The sequence below is a fragment of the Polyergus mexicanus genome, unplaced genomic scaffold, assembly GCF_030449975.1.
Source record: "Polyergus mexicanus isolate NDT 795.1 unplaced genomic scaffold, iyPolMexi1.0 SCAF_9, whole genome shotgun sequence".
Taxonomy (NCBI): Eukaryota; Metazoa; Arthropoda; class Insecta; order Hymenoptera; family Formicidae; genus Polyergus; species Polyergus mexicanus.
The window spans coordinates 8,254,246-8,278,195 of record NW_027223329.1 but is presented as its reverse complement, the minus strand read 5'-3'; the positions used below and the strand labels follow the sequence as shown (position 1 = coordinate 8,278,195).

The 23,950-nt window shown below is 41.4% G+C and overlaps 1 protein-coding gene across 9 annotated transcripts in view; it reads right to left on the bottom strand.

Moving 5' to 3' along the window:
• Positions 1 to 23,950, bottom strand: part of Gluclalpha (glycine receptor alpha 1) — a 69,078-nt gene that overhangs the window by 20,321 nt on the left and 24,807 nt on the right. For 2 of the 9 annotated variants that reach the window (XM_070301355.1, XM_070301353.1), the window contains 3 exons: positions 15,587 to 15,654; positions 14,910 to 15,034; positions 3,787 to 3,854 (listed from right to left, as the gene is read on the bottom strand). In XM_070301355.1, coding sequence (XP_070157456.1) covers positions 3,787 to 3,854; positions 14,910 to 15,034; positions 15,587 to 15,645 — 252 coding nt within the window. In that variant the 5' untranslated portion in view covers positions 15,646 to 15,654. Of the gene's footprint in view, positions 1 to 3,786; positions 3,855 to 8,638; positions 8,707 to 14,909; positions 15,035 to 15,586; positions 15,655 to 16,052; positions 16,194 to 19,307; positions 19,520 to 23,950 lie in introns of those variants that run through there. The other 7 variants (XM_070301360.1, XM_070301351.1, XM_070301354.1 and 4 more) reach the window with 6 other exon arrangements.

The window sequence follows — 23,950 nt, the reverse complement described above, 5'->3', positions numbered from 1 at the left end:
GATCTTCAGTAATACAATAACATTGATTTTTGAAAATTTTTCTTATCTCAACACAATTATTATAGAATATTACGTACTTACGTTTGCGTGCTCTGATTCTAATGAATCCTTTCTTATTATTGCAATTTAATATTAAGGGATCTTTTTTCATTTTCTCCAACCAATTTCTCTCTCTCTCTCTCTCTCTCTCTTTATTTCTCTCTCGAATGTTTTTATCATGTTATCTCGTATTTAATATCTATTCTTCAGCCATATCTCGCGCGTGATGAGAACATCGATACCGATGAAGTAGGCTACACGAGCTGCAAACTTCGAGTATCACTGATAAGTGAAAAGCCATGCGGCGATTAACCAGAGAGATATAAATCACTGATCCATCGCGATTAATCTAGCGGCACGTGGTAAAAAAAACAAACAAACAAAAAAAAACAAGTATATCGCAGATTAGCATCAAATTAATGATGTAATCATATATAGAATTTCCCTAATCTTGAGCTGTCACAATAATATATGCATTACCGTTATATGTGACGTGTATGTGTATTTTAGAGAATCGAACTAATGGAATTGCTATCGTCAATAATGCATACGCGAAATATCGGCCACTGAATAAATTACTCAAACGGACGTTGCACGAGAGAGAGAGAGAGAGAGAGAGAGAGAGAGAGAGAAACTCGGTCGTGTCTGATAAATTCTTAAAGGTCATCATCTTTTCTCGCACTTGGCGCGTGAATATTTAAATAGCGGTCTGTAACGTTGGTTGATCACCTCGGTGAATCGATCGGTAAACGAACAAGCGGCTCAAAGTGGAACCCGGCGGCTTCGATGAAACGCGCGTTAGTAATTGCGACTCTATAACGAGAAAACCGCGACAAAGTCGCCTTTCGCGTCTCGTCGTCGCTCCCACGTATAATTGATTGGTACCAGGTTTGTCTAATTACGCTGCCTCCGACGACGACGTAGGTCGTGTCGTCGTCGTCGTCGTCGTCGTCGTCGCAATTGGCAATTCGCGGTTAATCCCGCTGTTGCCGCGACAGCACAATGTCGAGTCACCGTTTCCGCCCAAAGACGCGCTCTTGTTCTCGGTAATCCTCGAATTATTTTCCGTCAAATGAGGCTATTCGCGGACGTCACGTTCTACAACATTATTCTAAAAGTATATGGTATATAGCGGCCTGACGTCGCTCGTCTACGAGCTACGAATATTTTAGAAAAATCACAGGGAGAAACAGACGCGACAATTTTATTTGACATTATTATGGTCGCGAATATATTTGTAATGATAATTCCAATTTTTTAAATTAATTTTGCACAATTGATCTCTCTAGCGACGCGTCTACCTTACTCCCTTTTCTCCGATAAACGGCGGAGGAAAATCTGTATCCCTGTACATACTTTACTAAACTGCACGCGCGTTAACAAAGAGAGAAATGAGAAATGTGTGTTGAATGGTAAATCTCGCGGCTCGCGCGAGCAAAGCGACTCTTGAAAATTTTATCCTCGCAATTAAATCGTGATTACATTAAGTCGTTGGATTCGCGCTAGTTATTACGCTGCCGACGCTTACGTGACTTGCGCTTTCGGGTTTCCCGCGAACGATTACAAGTGAGCTTTTACCGAGATCGTTCTCCCTCGTTGCACGAATGAATATATATCGCACGTGGTGTTTCATTTTCATATAGATGAGCTTAACAAGTACAGCATACAGAGATACGATTTTTTTTTGTCTTAGCAATAAGAAAAAAAGTCATTACCAAGAATGAGATAAAAAAGGTTGCACACTACCGCAGAGTTTTGTAGCAGCACGAGAATGCCTTAGCGAGTGTGTGTTATCGCACGGTGCAGTAAAAGATTAATGAGTAAATCAATGATACATCCGATAATGTATGCATGTACACATGTGTGTGTGTGTGTGTGTGTGTGTGTAATAGATGTGATCGATGTATGTCATTATAATATTGCGAAAAGGAGAAAGAGAGAAGAAGAGAAAAAAGAAATGTGTGCGAAAATAAATGGAAAAATGATAGAGTACATAAGAGAGATAAAGAGAGAGAGAGAGAGAGAGAGAGAGAGAGAGAGAGAGAGAGAGAGAGAGAGAGAGAGAGAGAGAGAGAGAACGCGCCAATAAACGTGTGATATATGTATGTGTGTCTGTTGTATTGCGAGGCAGCGTGTATGTATACGTAGATATATATTGTACTTGGCGTTAAAGACCCAACGCGAATAAACATAATGGGAACAAGTCAAAAAGAGACGAAACTCCATCAAATCATCTACCACACAACAGCGGGTGAACGATACTATATACTCTAATAGAATCTCGTAATTACGCACAGCACGACGCTAAGTAGACGCTAAGAATGATTGTTGAAGGGCGAATATTCGATCATCGACATGAGATATTGCGCCAGAATGAGTAAAACAAAGATTCCAAGCAGTTCTCGTTAATAATAAATCAAATAATAATAAAATTATTATTTTTTTTTTTTTTTACCACCTCAATAAACATTGAAACAAAAATTTGCGAGTGACCTCTGCGAACATTTTCGTGCAGAGTTGCACCAATCGGACGCGGATTACTCTTCTACTTTGCGATCCTTTTATGTAAATAATAAATGAAAAATAAACAGTCTAAAAATATGATATTTCCATATACAGCATTGCGGCATTATTTGCATAGTTGTATTAGTTAAGTTGGTATCGCGTTCCATTATCATCTCCCTTCGTTCTTTCTACGATATGAATTTTTTTCGAAAATGTAGAAACGCGCGTCCTCGCCAGTCATGCGTTTAGTATCGCGTTTAATATCGACGGGCGAAGGCGGTAGAAGCGTCGTGCTATTCGTAAGTCCCATCTCATTCATAGACATACAGAATAGATACTTGCTTAACGTAGAGAGAGAGAGAGAGAGAGAGAGAGAGAGAGAGAGAGAGAGAGAGAAAGAGAGAGAGAGAGAACATGACGGTAGAGGTGGAGTTACAAAAGAGCCACGAGAGCGGCCCTCGAGATACGCAACGGGTGTTTTGGTGTTTATAGCACGGAGGAGGAGAAGAGAGACATAGAGAAGTAGAGAGATTGAAAATGTGTCGTCTATACATCGTGAGATGAAAAAGGGCATTAGGAGGATACTATACAGCGACTTAATGGTAACAAGTAAATTAATGTGTGCGACAAACAAGTTGTCTCCCACCGCTGCGCTGTCGCTGAATATTTCCATCGAGATACGTCCTCGGCGAACTCGGGATCGAAATTTTCGCGACTCCCTGACGTCAACGATCGAGTCTCTCGGATCTGTCGGATTCCGCCGACGTAAAATCCAATCGGATGCAATTAATGGAAGAATTTTTATTATTCATTCATATTCATCTGAAAGTCTCTTTATTTTTCCACGGGGCGAGACTTGCAATTTCTCGCGGAAAAAATCGATCCTAAATTCGTCGAGAACGAATCCTGTCATCGGGCTATTCACCGGCAAACGACGGGATCACCCCGTATGCGTCGCGTCTTCGCATCGTACGTAATCGTTATATGTACACCCCCGCAGCGCACGAGGCATCCGGGGAACGCACGCGCGCATTAAGCGCGTCGCCGTTTGTGCGCCGACGTGCGTTACGTCGATGTACAGTAACGCCGAGAGCTCCCTTAGGTAATATGCGCCGATTGTAATACATATGGTAAACGTAACACCCAGCGTTAGGTATGTATGTACTTGTGTACGGTACACAAAATAAGGAGGCACATGTGTGTGTCTGTGATGACGGGGCGTTGCATTCTTTTTCAACTTACCATGGTAACGTCATCTATTTTTGAGATACTTCGAACAAATATGTTGACGCGGACAACCGCGGGCCCATCTAACATGGCAAACAGAACAAACAAAATTAATCAATCGCTGAGCAGCAGTCAGATACATCGAGAGATAGAGATGTGTGCGTGTGTGCGTGTGTGTGTGTGATATGATGAGAAACTGAGTCCCCTTTAACCACCTGCGCGACATTGGCGATGAGTTGTCGAAATGTGCTTAATTTTATTTTATTCGTCGCGTTTTATTTGCTTGACATTTTTATATAATTTTATTTAATTATTTTTTTTCGTTAGAGAATTTCATTTATCCGTCCCATACTCCGTAACTTTCATCGCTTCCGTCTCTCGTTTCTTTCTTTCTTTCTCTCCATTTATTCGTCGCATCTCCTTGCTCCGATCGAACGAATCGGCTTTAACACCCGACGAGCGTTCCAGTGAGCTTATCATCGTTAAAACGTAATGTCGCTGGTACAGCGAAAACGTTTCAACTCTGATTTTAAAACGCGCCAATAAACCTTGTCCTAAGTGGAAAGCATACTGTTTTATTAACCGTTTCACGCTCGTAATCGCGTTCCTCATATATTGTAATTCACATGTATTTCCACCGTAATAAACAAGTATATCGCTTGCGCTAAAAGTTTTTTCGCTTTTAATTTCTCCGTCGTTAAAACGTCGTTATTAAACCCCAAAGTGAAGTCTCGATGCGTCATGCGATGAATTCATGGATCTCGACAGATCGATATTTCTTCGACTCTCCGTTTTCTTCTATTTTCCCCCGTTTCGTACTATCGTCGTTGAGAGAGCGATCGATTTCCCTAACTTGATTTATCGGATTTTTACGCAGGGACGAAAACCGGTCACGTCGGTCGCTCGGAGGAATCGCGGCCGCGAAAATAATATATGACGTACAGGAACGCGCGTTATTCCGAGGAATCTGCGGAAATCATCGATCGCGCGCGATACCGCGAAACGGATTCTCTCGTGCTACCTTGTTTACTCGCACGGAATCTACGCTAGAATCCGGTAGATAGGTGGATGGGCGGGTAGGGTAAGTAGGTAGGTAACGTCGGGGATAATCGATACAAGCGGGACGAACGAACGACGCGAATTGCGAGATACGGAAATTAAATAAATTGCTCGCAATCGAGCGGTTAAAATATGAAAGATCGGATAAGCGGAAACGCGATGAAAAATCGATGACAGCCGCCGTCGTCGTCGTTGTCATCGTCGTCGTCGTCGTCGTCATCGTCCTCGCGACACATTTGATGTCGCACATCTGTCTCACGTCAATGTCGAATTAACCCGATCTCTCAATTGGATCTGCCTGAACTTTGAGATCCGACAGAGCAGGGCGAACGTATTCGCTAGTGTATATATATATATATATATATATATATATGTGTGTGTGTGTGCATGTGCCGGATTTCTCTTTTAAAAATTCCCCAAGGTGTAAAAATCTCGCAAAACTTTGGAAATACAGAACGAAATTGAGAGATGCAGAATCGATGAAAATATTCATGCCGCGGGGGAGAGCCGAAACTTCGTTTGCCCGAACGGCGCGTTTCGATCATCGTTTTTCTTTTGCGAAAACCCACCCGCAAATAGCTTCAGAAAAATTGAAAATAGCACGCGACGCGGACACAAATAAAAATGGGGAAAAAAAAAAAAGAAATTCACATGGGACTCGGAGAGACTTTTCTTTGCTGGGAACCTAGAGTCATCCCTGTCCGCACTCGTGCGAAGTCGAGTGAAATTTCCATGTCGCCATCACGGTCCGATTAACATCGAAGCGAGACACACGGCCATTTAATATTTACGCATAAAAATTGAGACAACGCGCGTTTAACGTAGATACAGATAGATGTAAAGTCGCGATCGCGGCGGGAACGACACGTCAATCTTAAATGTCAAAATTATAGCTTAGCGAAAGCGATTAATAAATCCGTCCGCTATTCCTATTCTATTACGCACCTTCTCTCTCAAAGATCGATCGAAACTAATTTCGCAGTGCGATCGGATTGCGTCTTACCCTAATCGGAAACTGTACATAGTCAGCGAAACAGCCCGGCGGGCTATCGACAGCTATCGCAAGGGCGATTAGCGGCTCGCGGCGTTGCAGCGTCATTATCAGCGTTTAGTCGCGATTAAGCGTCAACGGCGCCCTTCTCATGCGTTACGCGTCATCATCGAGACGAGTCTTAATCTGTCCGCAGCAGCATAAACGAGCCAGCCGTATCGTCCTGAGCCATACAGAGTGTTTGCGTACCATTCCGCCCTACATGAACCAGGACAAGACGTCGGACACGCGGTGCTCGTCGGGATATCCGGCCAGGGGGATCGTTGTCGTCGATATCGCGCCGATCCACTTCAACTATTTTTAAATTCGGAATTATCATTCGCCACGTGAAATAGGAAACGGTGACGTTCCGCGAGTGTAAAAATCCTTCAAATCCATCGCGGGACACAAACGAATGCTTGTTCGGGGGGGGGGGGGGGGAAATCGTATCAACGAAATGGATGCTATTATTGTGAGATCGATAAATAACATTTGACGCAAATAATGAATATATTTATTTCTCTTTCCAAATACTCGAAATTACCCCAATCTTGCTAATGATACTGAAAATTATACACAATTCACGAAATTAGTTATACCGAGATTGAATCACACACATTTGGGATATTTAGAGAAAAAAAATGAATATTTGTCATCGTCGTCGGAAATTATTTATAACGACCCAATTATTAATACAGCTGCAATTGTATAAAATACAGAAAAGAATAATTTGTATACTTTTATATATGTATATATGTAATACATTTAAATTGCAGAGATTTCTATCAAATTCATTATTCTCAGAAATTTTCCTTTGGTTATAATTTTCAAATGGCATCAAATACTTTCGTTATTTGATAACTAATAAGTACAAGCTTCGAGAGCCAGATAAAAACATAAACATTCCCTCCCAAGTTCGGGTGATAAATTTTCTCTTGTCATAAATCAATTGGCATAAAAAAAGATCGACTCTGCCCATATTTTGACAATAAGCAACCTGCGGTTCCTTGCAAGAAGTAAGCAAAAATGTGTAGCTTGTTCGGCTTAGATTCGAAATTTTATTATTTATATAATATACGACATCATTTGCAAATTTTTATAGCAAACAATCGATCGGTCTCTGATATAATAATAATAATAATAAATTTCATGATTTAATAAATTTATTCTTAAAAAAAAAGAAAAAGAAAAGAAAATATATATGCGTGCGCCGAATGAAAGATAACGTTCGCTCTCCTTCAATGATTCTGTCGTGAAAATTGAAGCCGAGCATTCCGGAACAGCAGCACCTTGTACAAGACACCGGAACGATCGATCGTTCCTTCGTGAAATCGCTCTTTGATCTGGTCGAACAGTGCGTTTTATACGGGAGGAATTCGAACGCACGAAGAGGCCTTCCTGAGAGAGTGCCGGAACGCGTCCGATGTAACTTCTCGACGTGCACTTCCGGTGCCCGAGCGGCGATGCAGTATACGCGTAATCTCGTTATCTAATGTGAAATACAAGTTTTGCTCCGCGATCTCGACAAAGTGCAACGGGCCGGCCGATCGTCCCTCCGCGAAATCGCGTCGAGCGTCCATTACGAGCATTGCGAGGAAACATCAATTTTCAAAATTTTTTCTCTCTCCCTGAACCTGACATAAAAGCCTTGACAGACGTTGTGTCTCAAGTCGACGTCCTGTGTAACCTTTCACACGTTCCTCAAGTGTCTCTCGAGAAGGACTTTCTTCTTGGAAAGAAGGCGCGCGCGCGTCGTCTCGGGGATTCCGCATTACACTCGGAACTCACAATAACGCTCCGGTCCCGCAATAACGAGAAATAAGATTACCTTTGGGGGTAAAAAGACGAGAGAAAGAGAGAGAGACAGAGACAAAGACAGAGTCAGAGAAATCCTTCTTCTCTCCCATAGTACGAAATTACGTTACTCGGAGATCGAGACACGTAGCGGTCGGAGGATTAATAGCGGCCGCGTTACGAGCGAACCCGAAAAAGCGATTCGTCCTTGTATACGACGCCGTGAGGTCCGAGTGTAATCGCACCCCTCCAATTTTGTCCGTCCGCGCGGCTCGGATGTCACTCTTTCATCCGGCCGCTCCGCGTCCGTCCGATAGTCCGTCCGTACCCAATACGACGTAACTAACATACGCAAATAAAGCTGGAATGCCACATGCCTGCGTCTATGCTATAGAGTGCTAGAGTTTTAGGGGCAGAGGGATTTCTCGAGCGTTTTGGTTAAAGGTGGCGATGGCGATGGTGGTTGGTTGCGCGAACGTGTTCTCCCTCGGGAAAAGACCGCTAGCTACGGTGGCTAGCAAGGTGTGGGCAAGACGAGGGGAAAGGAGGGCAAGATGCTTGCTGACCGGCACTCTGCTACGTTGCTGCTCTGTACTACGTTGCGTGTGTTGTTTTGCTACCGCTTTTGCCGACCTGTTTCATCTCTCCGAGGAAGTATCGAGCTCGTCGTCGTCGTCGTCGTCGTCGTCGTCGTCCGGTTGCTGCTGGATTCTCTCCCTCCCTCTCTTTCTCTGAGATTTCATTCTCTCCCTCTCTGTCTCTCGCTCTTTCTCTCACACACTCTATTCGATTATGAGACCAAGACCGCCTAAACCTACTTTTGCGCCTACTGCGTTTTTGCAAAGTGACAGAGACAAAATAAAAAAAGGAGAAAGGGGATAAGGGAAGAGGGGTTAACCGGCAAGTGTCGGCAAGAGAAGAAACGGCGAGTTGCGGCCGGTTGCGGTTTTTCAAAAGGCTTGGCTTGATTAGCGTTATACTTACCATCTTGATGTCACTAATTGTCGCAATGCTTCGCACAAACAGGTTTACCCGGACAATGGCCGGCCCATCTAAGGGCAAAAACAATACAGCTCCCTTTTAGTGAGTCAGCATTTCTGGTGGCTTACATACTCTACTGGAATGTATCCGAGATATTATCTTTTTATCGCGCTCTCGGTTATTACTTAAAAGCGATCCCGTCGAGTCAGACAGGGCTGATTAGAGGGGAAAAAATAGGTGCGTAATAATCATCAAGAGTGATGAACGAGCGAGTGTATGTTTTGGACCGTTATGCCATCGAACTCGATTGAGACCTAAGTCGCGAAATATTGCCGAGATCGAAGCATGATTATTCTCAACGACAACTTTACCTCCATTTTCCTCGAAAATCCGCTCCAAATATTAACACAGGAATCGCGTATTGGGAGAGCGGGAGGGGGAGGGTGACATCTCTTTTCTCAGGAGTTTGAAATACGAAAAAACTGCAGAGTCATGAAAAGAGATTAACGCACCAAGTATAGCGAAAAAGAAAAAAAGAAAAAGAAAAAGAAAAAAACTAGAAATCATTTATCGCGAAAAAATTGGAATGGCGCCGTCAAGGAAAATTGTGTAAAAGTCCTGTTTCGTCATTTAAACGCGATAACAAAATGCGGGATCGCGATTCATGTGAATTACATACCTAAAACGTTCTCGCGTGAGGATTTAATCTGAAGCACGATATATAAGCCTTAATCCATTCGCGTATCTCAATAGTATACATCTCGATAAGAATCATTTTCGCTTTCCATGACAGTCCGATGAAAGATGCGGTGCACATTGCACATATTGCGAGACGTATATTTGTGCCGTCTAGCATTGTAACGAGCTAACGATCACGAGTTTACGCACGACGTATACGTCCAGCGTGCATGAAAGGATATCCGAGGACTCGAAGAGCGAGATACGATGAGAGTTCGCGAAGCGTTAAAGCCTTCTTCCCGTATTTCTCGGATTATTCGCGCGGCTCAACTTGCGTGTGCGCTCGCTCGAGATAATTTTGCGTGTTAAGCAGTACGCGCCGATAATTATCGTCGATACGCCTGACTTGACTCTCCGCGACGCACAATGTCTCTTCTCAGGGTTCGGGGCTGACCCTTCGTCTATGACACGTCGACGACGTTTCTCCTCGTCCCCAAAATCTCATCCCCAGTCGATTTGGCGTGACGGCTTTCCAACGCGAAATCCGGTCGCGGTCTGCCAAATCCGGCCGCGAATGAATACCATAACTGCATCGGATGGCATGCCGATCGCGAGCCAGGAACTCCAGCCAAATCAATGCTGTGCGTTTCTCGCTCTCCCTCTCTCTCTCTCTCTCTCTGTTTCTCGATATCGTATCCACACGTGGATCTCTTTCCGTTACGTGTGTGTTAACACCTGCTCCGACAAACGTTCTCATGCTTCGCCCGTTTAACTTTCGATTGCAAAACGATGATCGAGTCGTAATGTAAACATGAATGTAAATATGTATTTTACACCTACGTATCGTCTCGATAGATTTTATTTTGATTTGGTTAATGTTTACTGTGTGCCATTTATGTCATCTTCTTATTTAACAGGTCAGAAGGCACTCGAGTTGCCTTATCACTCTTTATACGATTAATATTGGGAGTTAATCGATCATACAGAATATGCAATTCCAAAAATAAAGTGAAATCTAAATAAAAACGTATTTTTTTCGATATAAAAGATCAAAGTAATTATATCATTTCGATAAAAAAAATATCTCTACGTGTATGCGTGTTATATTTCTTTTTAATTTAGCGTTAACAAACATGCAAAAATTTTCCTCAATTTTCCGTCCTGTAAAGCTTTAATTGTTAAATAACACATATACAAGTAAACGCGCAATTTTACGTGAAAGTTTTCATTTAATTACCGAGTAATACGGCCGTTTTTGATGGCTCGTTTAGAGCGATATTCAATCTTCATTCATTATTTTTACCTCGATGCAAAATTTCATTTGAGAATATTTATCTGTTTCCTTGACATTTCATATCTTCCATATATTTATGCTTGCATGACTGGCGTATCTAGATCAAACTTTATACAGATTTGATTGAAAGACGAATTCCTTCCACCATAGCAAATTTAACCGTGTAACAGACTGGCCTGATTAATTACCTAGTGTAGTAGTTCATCATAATATTCGGCGATGGAATATCAGGCAGTTCCATGAGCGCTCACGTATTTCATCCTTTTCACCAGTTATGAATCTTCCTCAAGTCACTTACGCTCGTTACATCGCGTACAATAGTTGCTATTCGGTCCAGATTTTGCTTTACACAGACGGAAGAAGACGAGAGTCGCACGTAAGATACAATTAATGTGCCAACTACAAAGGATATGCGTGTAATGTTCTCTCTCATGTGGCGATCTGCCATGGTCTTCGTCCCAGAGACTCGATTCTATCTTAAGCTAGACGGCAATTGGCGATAATAACAATATTTCCCTACTATTGCCTTTTTCATACGATCGCGAAAACATGTCAGGGGCAAGCTAAACGAAGAGTGATATATTCTCACGATCTATCTGAGAAAGGGGATCGACTTTCGTGTACAAGGTATGGCAGTTACTGAACACATATGCAATGAGATTCCTCGAAAATAATAAATGATTTTTTGGTCAAAAGCAAATGTGTTTAATAAAGATATCCGATACATAAATTAAGAGTATATAAGTATACCTGGGCGTGTGTAGGTTTTTTTTTTTTTTTTTTTTTTTGGAAACTATATTAAACGCTGAAAAAATAATAATAAAAAAAAAGAAAGCTAATCGAAAACATTTTCAATCCAGTTTTTATTACGAGAACAGGCTTAAGTTTAGTTGCGAAATTACGTGTAACAGATGTATAAAATCTTGAGTAATTTTGTATGTCTTTTTCGAAAAAAGTACATCCAAATCGCGAGATCGATTATCATCCTCACGCGATTAGGAAACCAGGAGAGTATGTAAAATGCTTCTGCGTGTTTTTTTTTTCCTTACTTGCCCACATGTGATCAAATGTGAGCGCTTATCCACCTATTGCAATAGATCGAGTCGGTATCGCAGGTAAGTAACGCAAGACATTGGGCGAAAGATTGAACGACAACAGTTCATCAAGATTGTAATATAAATCAACGGCGTCGGCATACAATGCGAAGCAAAATAGTGTGTTTGATCGATATTGGTACCGTGCCATTCATTACGTCGTTACATACTGTAGCGTGTTACGGGTAATTGTAGTCCGAGCGCAAATACAGATCCGCAGGCCCATAAATTACAGATCTATCATTGCCCAGCGCTCCCAAAGATTCATGGAAACGCATAATTTTCGGCCGACCTAATTTCCGTCCCTTTTAGCTAAAAACGTCGTATCTGACATTAATATTTTCTTGCCGGTATCTAGTTTCCGGATTCCGGAAAATTCGTCAACTGCACATACCATTATTTTCACTCGAGAGAGTGCATCATTAACTGATTATTAATTTTCATATAATCCTACGTTCATGCGTCGTGAATATATATGAGTGTATTAAAAAAACTCGTGGAGAAAAGATTTACATACATATAGATATTTTATATGAGAATTTTTAATTCGTCATTCTCATAGATATCGATTATGAGAGCGAGAATACTATAAAGAAAGATACCCTCCCTCGCCCGATCGATCGAAAGAGGATGGACACGATCGAGAGCGTGACGCCGGACTTGAATGCGTCATACGCGCCGTTTACCATTCCCCCATGATCGATTAATTCCGTCGCGCAACGTCATCGACGATAAACGGCTCGTTGATTACGGACGGGGCGAAATTACGAATGCGCGATCGATCGAGGGTTGCAATAATCGGCTATCACCGAATTACGCCCGGAGAGATAGAGTGCTTCTCGAATCGGTATGTCTACTTGTCAGCAGCGACGTATCGCAATATCCTCGTAACGTTAATCCGTCCCGTTGCATGCAATCTTGACGGACTCCTTTTTTTCTTTTTTCTTTTTTTTTTTTTGCCCCCAGCCCGTCCAAGTGACGGCCGAGCGCAAAGCGCCATGAATTTCCCTTCCCGGCCGGGCAAAAACTCACCCCCAACGGCGCGCATTCACGGCTAATACACGGACGATAAAATTAACGAGCGTCGCGTTTATCAAGGCACGCGATCCGATGTTTAAAGCGCCGTTCGCTCTGTTCGGAATATACATATATAGCCGCATTCGCGAAATGCAAAAATGCCTTTGAAGACTCACGTGGGACGGTGCGATCATAAAAAAAAAAAAAACCACTTTATTACCGCGCCTTTAAATAGATAATGAAGAAATCGCACAAATCGTCCTCCTTCTCCTATTCCAAGTTAACGCGATATATATCTACCGGATAGGCACGCATCGCGCGCCTGGGGAATATTCTGGTCGCATCCGTCCGTTTTACTGCGACACGTGATCGCGCTCTCGCGGTGTACGATTTATTCAATTACTCTTTCACGCCACCTTACAACGAGGGTAGAATTTCATTCGCGATTTCAGTTCTAAACTCTCGACAACGTCTCTCTAAAGATTATGTAAATTATAATTACACGTCTTTCAGAATTTTTCACATGCAATTACTTTCCGTTTTATATAAACGGAATTCTAGTAAATAGTGAAGTGTATAATAATAAAAATGTCATCGCGTAGCGCGTTATTTAGCCTTTAAAAACACAGATATAAATGTAACGTTTTATCATACTGCGTAAGAAATAAAAATACTAGGAAAAAGATTCTTTTTTTTTTTTTTTTTTCCCCATACGGAAAATTTCGCCGGCGAACGATAACGAGTCGAACTTATCTTCAACGTTTAGAGGAACGTAAAAGCAAATACGCGAACGATTTCGTAAAAAAAACCACCAAAGTGTAAATAATTTCATATATTCCGATATTTAATTAATTTATCTTGGCTATCGTTGTACTCTCTTGGCCGTGTGCAGCCACTTGAGAAGTTAATCGACTTAGGCTACGATAAACACGGCTGGACCAAACAATCGTCGCCGTCGTCGTCGTCGTCTCTCGTTGATACGAGGTAACATCCTCGTTTCTACTTGGCTTCGTTTATCTATCGCGCCGAACGAACGACTTACCTTCCACTCGACCAGCTGATTACGGGTATCGCGATATTTATCGCGACGATGCAGTCGACGACGATCGATATCGGCGGATTTTCATTTAGAACTCGAAATTGTCACATCGCATAAAAAAAAAAAAAAAAAAAAAAGAAAGAAAGAAAGAGAAAAATTGACACACCTTGCCCGCAATGTGGAGAAGATTGGAAGACGAATTGCACATCGCTCTTTCGCGTCGCTCGAGAATACTCGAGGGAATTTGCGAGATCTTTAGTTTGTCGTGTAAAGTACGATCATTATTGTGAGATCCATCTTCGTGGTTTTTTTTTTTTTTTGTTTTGTTAAAATTCGGATCAATCTGTACTTCGATGTCTGTGCGATATGATATATATTGAGAAATTGTACAAGATATATAATAATATAAGGCCCCATAATATATAAATATAAAATTATAATTTATCATTTATATATAAAATGTCTGCCAAATGTCGATAGATGATGCGGTTCTGCCAATCTTCTCGGATATTTTTATCGAGCCATTAAGAGATTCGTACACTTTATGAATGAAAGGGACAATATGTGACAATTCCAAGATAATCGCGATAATATAATATTGCCAATAATCACGGTTACGAGATTTCGAGGCCGATCGCGGCTCGTTCTTCAAAGGGGCCGGCCGGACCGCCGTTCGTATTCGCGAAGTTTACAAAGATATTTCTCGCCGCTCGGTATGCATTCGCTAAGAACATGCGGAAAATTCTCGCACAATTCGTCTCGCTCGCTTATTATATATATATATATATATCACGATATTGTCAATAGACTCGGGACGCGCGCTCGTCGTCTGCGCGTTGCGTCGCATTAACGACGACGATGGCAAGATCGTGTTGCATCGCGCGTTCAATTTTCCGCACTCGACCAAGGGGGAGGAGGGGGTGGAGAGGGGGGAGCGGGAGGAGCTCAACCCCTCTGTATGTATGTGTATCTCTCCGTCTCTCATCCAGGTTTTTTTTCTTTTTTCTTTTTTTCTTTCCATTTCCTCCCTACATTCACGCTTTTTTCGGCTGACTTCGCCGCAAGATATGTCGGTATACAAAATTACACGGTAACATGGTGAGGATGGGCAGAGGGAGTAAATAAAGGACAGACGAGAATCTTTATATTCACCTGTTCCGTTCTCCCCGCTCGGCCGGATGCGAGCATCGTACCGGCCTGGTCCTAGGATGTTGTCGAGCACTTGCTTCTCCTTCTCCCGGAAGTTCACCTTCGCCTGCGTTTGCGTCTGCGTACATCTGGAAGGAAGAAGAAAAAAAAAACCGTCAGTGAGGAATTTAATTTCCGGGAGAAAGAAATTTTTTTTTCCCTAACGCCACATGCGTAACCGTTGAGAATAAATTTGCGCGAGAACACGGAGAACACACGAGTATAGAAGGATACATTCGCAAATTGTATTTTTTCTTTTAAACTTTATATGAATTATTTGATAGATTCCATTCCATTTTTACTTCCTTTCGTATAAAATCGACATACAAAATTCTGAACGTACCGAACGTGCTAAGCACCATGAGCTTCGTATAAACTTTATGCGCCATAACAATAATCCTGTACGATTCAATAATGTACATCTTTACGAGCCATAACTTGCGTTCACGGAATTATGTTTCTGTTGCTGCACACTCACGAGACCGTGTCTTGACGACGCTCCAAGAACGCTATAACTGGTTGCATTATTAATTTACGCGACACGACTTGACGGAGTCGAGCGACCGGAACCCGTTCGGGGGAATCGCTATCGAAAATTCGCGATCTTTTTCGAATTATCGATGTGAAACGGAACAACTTACCTCGATGGATGCAGCAGGACCGCTAGTAACACCAGTAACGGTAATACTCCAGGCCACATCGCGCCGGCCTGCAACCAAACGAGATGCGCACAGCTTCACAAAAATTCTGCGAAAAACGAATTCCCGCGCGAAAACTCGCATTAACCACGATTAAAACTTGTATCCAATCTACATATTATTCTCTTGCGACCCGAGATATCTCGTTTTTCGTATTCAGACGTTATCGGCGGTTTAACTCGGACGTAAAAGTCGATAACAATTCGCGTTTAACGCAAAGATCCGGGTCTAAAAATTATATTCCGTCAATTATACGCGTCAACTTTCTCAGAGTTCTCGTAGCCCTGGCGTTGTTTCCAAACTATATAATTCACTTAATTACGATATCATACGCGCGCGATATTTAATACAGCACGCGAGGAAGCTCGACGAGCGCGCGAGGCACAAAGCGGTGAACGCCTCCATTTACCGTGTCTCACCAACTCCCAGAGATTGATCGAATTAAGGCAACGTGTGTGTGGATCAAAGCGCGGCGAAGACTGGTGTATTCCTTTGCTCCGTACCGCACGAGAGTATCTACTGTCTCGCGAGATTAAATTGATTATGCGAGGGGAAGAAGAGACTCTACATATACGGATATTATATATATATACACACACACACACACAACTCGCGGGGATCTTTGTGAAAGACACAGGGGGAGAAATCGTGGCGCGATTGTCGTCACCGAGATCGGACTGAGGTCGGACGCGACTCCGAGGTATCTTTCATCCACGGACGAGATGACGAGATCTATTCTATTTGTCCGTTTCGTTACCGTTTATTAGTTTATCTGAAAAGCTGATGCGAATTGGACGCCTGCCTCAAGGTACAAGTGGTTGTATTACGCGAGAATTGAACACTTGCCAATATACGCAACTTATTTTCGTCGGAAGAGAATGCGGTATTTTCTGTCGGATAAGACAAAAGCGATCGTCTGGGAAAAATCTCCGTCCGCCACGTGTCCGTGCCAGGATTTAACAATAGATAGAGGACACACACGGTAATTCTCTGCGCACAATAACGCGTACATCGTTACACGTGTATTTCGAACAAGACTCTCTCTCTCTCTCTCTCTTTTTGGCGCCACTTTGGATCAGAAATTGCGCGGCGACGTACGCAGATAATTATGAGAGCTAATTATATATTTTAAGAGCCTGAAATATGGCACGACGACGTGTCGATTGGCAATATCGGGTAACCCGAAAGTTTCAAGTACCGACCTGACCCCCGACTCCGAAATTCGCAAATTCTAGGTACTTGAGAGAGCTAATCGCTGTTCGAATGCCTCGCGGCCAGTTCGCCTCCCCCTGGTCCGATCCTTTCCCCTTTACAATATTGTTGCCAAGATCTCGAGCATATGAGTTTCGATCACAGTTGAAAGCATAATTTATTTACGGATCTGTGATAAAAAATATAAGTATACATGTATGGATATTCTTATCTAAATAAAGACTAACCTCGATCGAGATATTTTCAATCGTGCGATCGTCCCAGAAATCGAGAGAATTATACGTCTTCAAATCTGCAGACCTATGCAAATATTTGATCGTTTTATATATCTTTGTGTATTACTCTCTGCTGTATCGCGGTATTTTTTGTCATGGAATATTCCACGCAATATTATCCGTTATCTGCCATTTGAGACCCAAGTAATCGACAAAGCACGGCGCAAAAATGATTTTGACGCATTGTCTGACGTACTTTATCTCGACTGGACGCGAGACAATGATTGAGTGTGATTGCGCCTAACGAGATCCGTACGCGAACGGCAAACAAGTGAGCCAGCAAGCACATAATAAGAGGTCCTTTTCAATCAGTAATATCAAAGTAATTTGCGATACCGGAAAGACACGAGAGCAGTAGCTATATTACGCTCGTATCGCTAATACTTATCGTTAGGAAATTAGCAGTTTGTCAATAGACGAGATAACAAGCAACCTCTATCACTTTCTTCACAATCTATATAGTATTTGATTTAAAAACTCGCGATATAAAACATGCGGATTAATTTAATCTTCTGAAATAATTTGTTTTAAATAAGAAACTTTTAACGAAAATGTCGCATATCACGTAAGAGCAAAAGAAAATGACGATAAAAAGAAATTTGCAAGAAAGATCAATCTTGGAGAAATCAATTTTCTGAGAAATCTTTTCTAAACGTTGCGCAAAATTGAGCGAAATTCACCGTACAAGCGTATTGAAATAATATCGATCTCTCCCTTCTCTTCTGCAAGTTTAATAAACTCTTTCTTCATACTTGAGCTACGTGAATAGACCACGCGGACATCGTAACTCATAATTTAGGTACGGTGCTGACAAATGGTGACAAAGAAGAAGAGCGTGCGAGTAGGTTACCGCGAGGAGGCAGGCAAGCGATTTACGACATATGCCCCGAGTTTGCCATATATGTGTGTGTGTGTGTGTGTGTGTGTGTGTGTGTGTGTGTGTGTGTGTGTGTGTGTGTACGTGGGTGTATCTCTGTCATCGTCATTACGGAGTAATAACGTATAGAAATGTACCCGCATTTCACCCGCGACGAATTAGTTTATCACGCGAAACGACTGATCGTCTCACTGTGATCGATCATTGATTGATAAAAGCCGTTTGATAGAGGGTAAATAAAGCGCTCGAAGATGCATCTGCGCGCTATAGTTTAACGGCATCGTATATTTGACGCGTCCCAACAATTTATCAATCTTGATGCAACTTTAATGACGAGATATACGTCACGCTTATCGTTGAGGAAAATTTGACGGAAAAATAAAATTAGCATAGAGCGCGCGCGTTTAAAACTTAATATTCATAACCGGTTCTCTCTCTCTCTCTAGAATTACCCTCGCGAATATAAGCCACCTCTCGATTCCCATTGTTCGTTCTTTCTCACCAATTTATTCTTACGAATGTACGTATATCCATCATTTAAAAAAAAAAAAAATTGATGGAAATATTTCTCATTTCATTGTAGATAGATAAAAATTTTAAAAACAAAATATATCTCTGTGATTTTTTTCTCAGTTTATACGTAACGACGAAATATTGCGGATCTTGATAAAAAGGACTATATTTTTTCCGATCGCGCAATCCTCAACACCGTCGATCGATTGATCTGCGAAATCCGTCTTTCCGTTCTGCCAATTGCCCATATTTATCTGTCCGTCCCGTCCGTTTCGGCGTTGCCGTCGATCCGCCCATCGGTCCATCTATCAACCTCTACCCGTCCATCCCGTGTCATCCGCCTAGCTACCTGCGTGCGTGCGTACCTACTTATCCAATCTATCTGTCAATTTATGTGCCCGCTTCTTCCCCTCTCTCTCTCTCTCTCTCTCTCTCTAGTTCTGTCGCAGTCGTTTGCCTTCTTTCGCTCGATGTTTCTACTTCAAGACCTTACATGCCGCCTCAATCGACTTACAGATTGACCGCACGCTGTCCAATTGGTTTTACACTCTCAAGAGAGAGAGAGAGAGAGAGAGAGAGAGAGAGAGAGAGAGAGAGAGAGAGAAAGCGAGAATCCCGGGAATTCCCTGTTACGATTGCCGAGCAGACGTAAATCGCGCCGCGGGAATTTGCGGAGACGAGATTCGGGGCCGAGATTCGGAACGAGATTCGGAACGAGATTCGCGCGCGCTCTCGGCCACGCAGCCAGGATCGGAACGGAAGGAGGCTGCCGCTGGACTCTTCTTACCTGGAGAGGCTGACAGTCCTAGACGCTGGACACCCCGCTGCTACGCTCGATTATTGGCATAGCGCCGCTCTTCTCCCGCACGGACACTGACAGGCCGCCGAACTCTCTCTCTATTACTCTATCTATCTACCTATCTATCTCTCCTTCGCTCGACTCGTAAAGTGTCCTACCTCGCGAGGTTCGTCTCCTGGACTGCCACCGTGGAGAAAGCTACATGCACCCATACCTACTACCTGGTTGCTGGCGCGCGCTATTGATCCCGGACCCCCAGACACCCACCGACCCACGCAGACGCCTCGCGTTGCCGCGTCGCTTTAGCAACGTGACGTCATTCACCGCCCCGCGACGCCCAGAGAGAGAGAGAGAGAGAGAGAGAGCCCGCCACCAGATTTTCTATATATCTTTCGCCTCTCTCTCTCGCGAGCCTTTCCTGCGCTGCTGCGGCTGCTATCACCGCCGCCGCCACCATCACCGCTGCCGACGACGACGTGGACGACGTGGACGACGTCGGCGCCACCGATTCCTCTCTGCTCCAGCGTCCAGCATCCATTTGCTCGCGCGCTACCGATTTCGCTAGTGACGTCCGATTTCAATTCTAAACTCTACTTTTCGCCGATGATAAATACATTTATCTATACCGCAATTCATTGACAAGCATCAACGTAAACGTGTACTGAGTATTTCATCATTTTTATATTCGTGACAGATTAATTTTCTCTCGCTGTCGCGAGACATTGATTTTCTTCCAGGAAAAATTCGAGACGATCATCTTCGTTTCGCATTGTTCTCGAATTATCTAAATATTAAAGGTACAATAATGATGCAAAAATTCATTCGGTATCGTTACCAGGTATTGATACCGTTGTTACGATTGTCGTTGAATTGATTATACCCCTGAGACTGAACCCGCTTCCGACCATCGATATACACGTATATATATGGCGGTCGTTTTCGTCCCCGGTCTTCACGCTCGAACTAACCAGAAGTGTGAAAATCCGTAATGAGAAGCTAAACGACCGAATTCGTGCCTATAATGAGTACGGGCATAGCACGACGATCTTTAGGTTCGTTTTTTTTTTTTTTTTTTTTACACGTTATGTAATTCGACGTAACGAGATGTAATGTGCCCTGCGCTGTGTATGTCATGTGTTTAATACAAGAAACGGGATTATACGTGAAAATAAATATGGCGTTCCCGATTTCTGCCATGCGATTCTTGATCGAATTTCTAGCTAGGCATGTTTTTAACGAATATTTACGTCGTGCCGTCTAGATCTAGATTATTCTTTCCTCGGCGAAAACTTGTATCGTGGCATCTACATTATGAAAGTAGAGTTATCTCATTCCACGTCACGTGCTAATTGCGAATTACGAGCTTACGGTCGAGATTAAATATGTCCAACGCGCGTTTTTTTCTTTAAATACACGCGATAATATTTCGGATAAAAATTTGGATTCTTATCTCGCGATATTTTCATCATACTTGAGAATTAATATCATTAAGACACGTGTCACGTATTGCATATGTAACGCGCATAATGAGAATATTCACTGTATTTATAATATTATTTATCTCTTCTGAAACCTATATGCATATCTCTGAATAAACACGTTTTCGAAGAATATCAATTATATTTTTCACGATATATTTCCATTATTCTCCTGAGAATTATAATCATTATATCAAGACATCTATCATATCACAAATATAATGTGTATAATGAAAAAATGTCCATATTTATAATATTCTCCATTCTTCTAAAATCTGTGCAAGAAATCAATCAGTTATTTTTCGTGTACATTGATACGAAAAAAAGAAGAATCGAAAAAAAAAAAGTCTGCGTCTCGATATTACCGAAGAGCCTTCATTCCCGTTAATTTCTATTCTCTGCAATTCTTAGACCCCAACCTAAATTTACGTTAAGTTTAATCACAATCCTCTATAGGGAAACAAACATCTTTGATATCGTCTTTCTTTTCAGTTAAGATTTCGGTCGGGATGATTATATGACAGTGTTTGCAATAATCTTGCGCGCTTTGTCTAAACTAAGCTACGTTTAAAACTATGACATTCTCTTTTAATCCGACTTTTCTTATTCCTTATTTTATTGTACCTCTCATATCTTTAGAAGGCTCGTTCTAAAAATAAACAATTTTCTCTTTCTTTCTCTCTGATATTATTTCCTTCTTTACTTCCTTACTTATGAAAGCGTCGAGACTCGTGGAAGTAAATAATCGAGGACGAAAACAAAAATATAACGAGATTTATCCACATCTAATTATTTATTGATTGTATACGATCGATCAGTCATCAACTTCGCGTCGATTAGCAATAATATGTTCAAGAAAGAAAAGTCACAGAACTTTGGCGTATTTATCGTATAATCACGATTAATGACTATTAGAGATTATTAACAATTAATTAAAATTAATGTTTTATTCCTCCGGACGTATCGATTATACTAAACTCTTTTGATATGTCAAATGTGTTAAAAACTCACTCGCCATTGGGTCTGATAAAGCCGCTATCGGCGCGAAAGTTTTGCAAACGGTGAAGCGTATTTGACCAAGTATGTAATCATGTTATAAAGGCTTCAGCTTCACGAATACTTTCGCGATAATAAAAGTCTTTAACGGTCGAAGTTTTCGGCGCGTCTGTGTTTGATTCTTATTACAACTATATTGTCATTTATACTATAAACGAGAGCGAACAGACGAGCAAACAATGAAGAGTGCGTTTCGATCTGAAGAAAATACAGATCGATAGGAAGATCGCCGAATCTCTACGAAACAATGGTACACAAAGGCACTCTCTTGTATATTTGATCGCGCTCGATTAGCAAGTACGTTTTATTTCAATTTGAGACGCAGAACGTTACGCGAATACATAATATATCGTACGCGCATGACCTCAATTGTAGCAACATTATGTATCGATATCGCGATATCGCATGATTGATAGTTTGACGTTTCAATGCGGAATCCTTTTCGTGATATATTTTTGTACTTCATCGTTATTCTTTTCTACGTATCTTTAAATATGCGCGTAATAACAATTCGTAATTAAAGGCTGCATCATCTTTCTCCTCGTGGAAGAAAAAAAAAAAAAAAGAAAAAAAAGAAAAAAGAAAAAGAAAAAAGAAAAAGATTGCAGTAGGGTAAAAGTTACGCGGCAAAAGTTGCTTCATCAGGCGTTTCCTGCATTCGGTACTTGTAATAACAAACCTGTCGTGCCACGAAGAGCGGCCACAGGCTGAAATATGACCTATTTTCGTTACTCACCGGATTGAAAGTATTTCCGACGTCTGAGGGTTAAGCTAAGGCGGGAAATGTCGGATCGAAACATCCCTCGCGTTGCGGGGGAAGGTGAAAAACGGGGGACGTTCGGGCTCGTCGTCATCATCGTCGTCGTGCTATAACGTGGGCTGACGTGTGCCGATATAGAGGCACTCGCGCGTGTTTCGGTCCAGCGGTACATCCGCGCCAGGGTCTCCCTGGGACCATAACTCGATATCTCCCGGAAAATCCCCCTATCCTGCTTTACAGCCTATACAACGGTCCGAATTAAATGCCAGCCTGTGACGTCGACCGCTTGTAAATATTACGCAGCAACTCATTCATCTTTGATTGTAAAAGCTGTATATAAACATACAACTAGGATAAAGAGCTCTAATGAGGGCATATAAAACTTTAAAAGATTAAAGGAGTTTAGCACATATTGAAAAGTAGGATACTTTTTAAATTTGTATTTAAAAAAATAAAAGAATATTTTTTATTAACGATATACTTAAAATAAAAAATAGGCATCTTTTTATCTTTACATTTGTCATTTTCGATTAAACCTTTAACTAATTTTTTTTTTTTTTTTTTTTTATGATAAAAGAACGAAAATTTTCAGAGATTTAATCCCTAAATTTAAATGAAAATAAAATAAAAAAACTATCTCTTTGTGAACTAAAAGTGACAAGTGTAAAGATAAAAAAATGTCCATTCTTTATTTTAGATCGAGATTAAATCTTTCTTTTCCCCATGCGATTATTCAGAAAAGCATTATAATCCTGTTTCAATATTTTTTGCGTACAGTTTTTTTTATCTTGGATTTATTATTAAAAAAATTTATATTTAATAAAAAATATATTTCTCTCTCTTTCCTTAAATACAAATTTTTCGCAATATTAAAAGTATGTTATTTTTCTATATTTGCTGAACTTCTATAATTTCTTAAATATATATATATATAAGCCTCGTGTTATTAATTTATATAACATATCAAATTAATATAAAAATAATTAAAATTATGTACGTTATGTCCTAATTGTAATGCATTTGTTGAGAATTTCGAGAAAAAAAGTTCTACGTGGATCAATCAACGAATTAATATTTCTATCGCAGAGAAATATATTCCCAAGTGGGAAGACCTTCCTCCACCGTATTTTAATCTCTTACTCAAGATTAAAATTTCAATGTTGATCTTTCATTTTTCACAACTAGGACGTGTATATTAGGAAAAGTTCGACATCGCGCGCATGCGCTGCAAACATTATTCGCGTGCCTGTATGTGTGTCCGTCTTATAAGTTCCACGTATGGTCCCCGATATCTTTCCATTAGTCTAAACTAATATTCCGAGTCATATATTTATCGA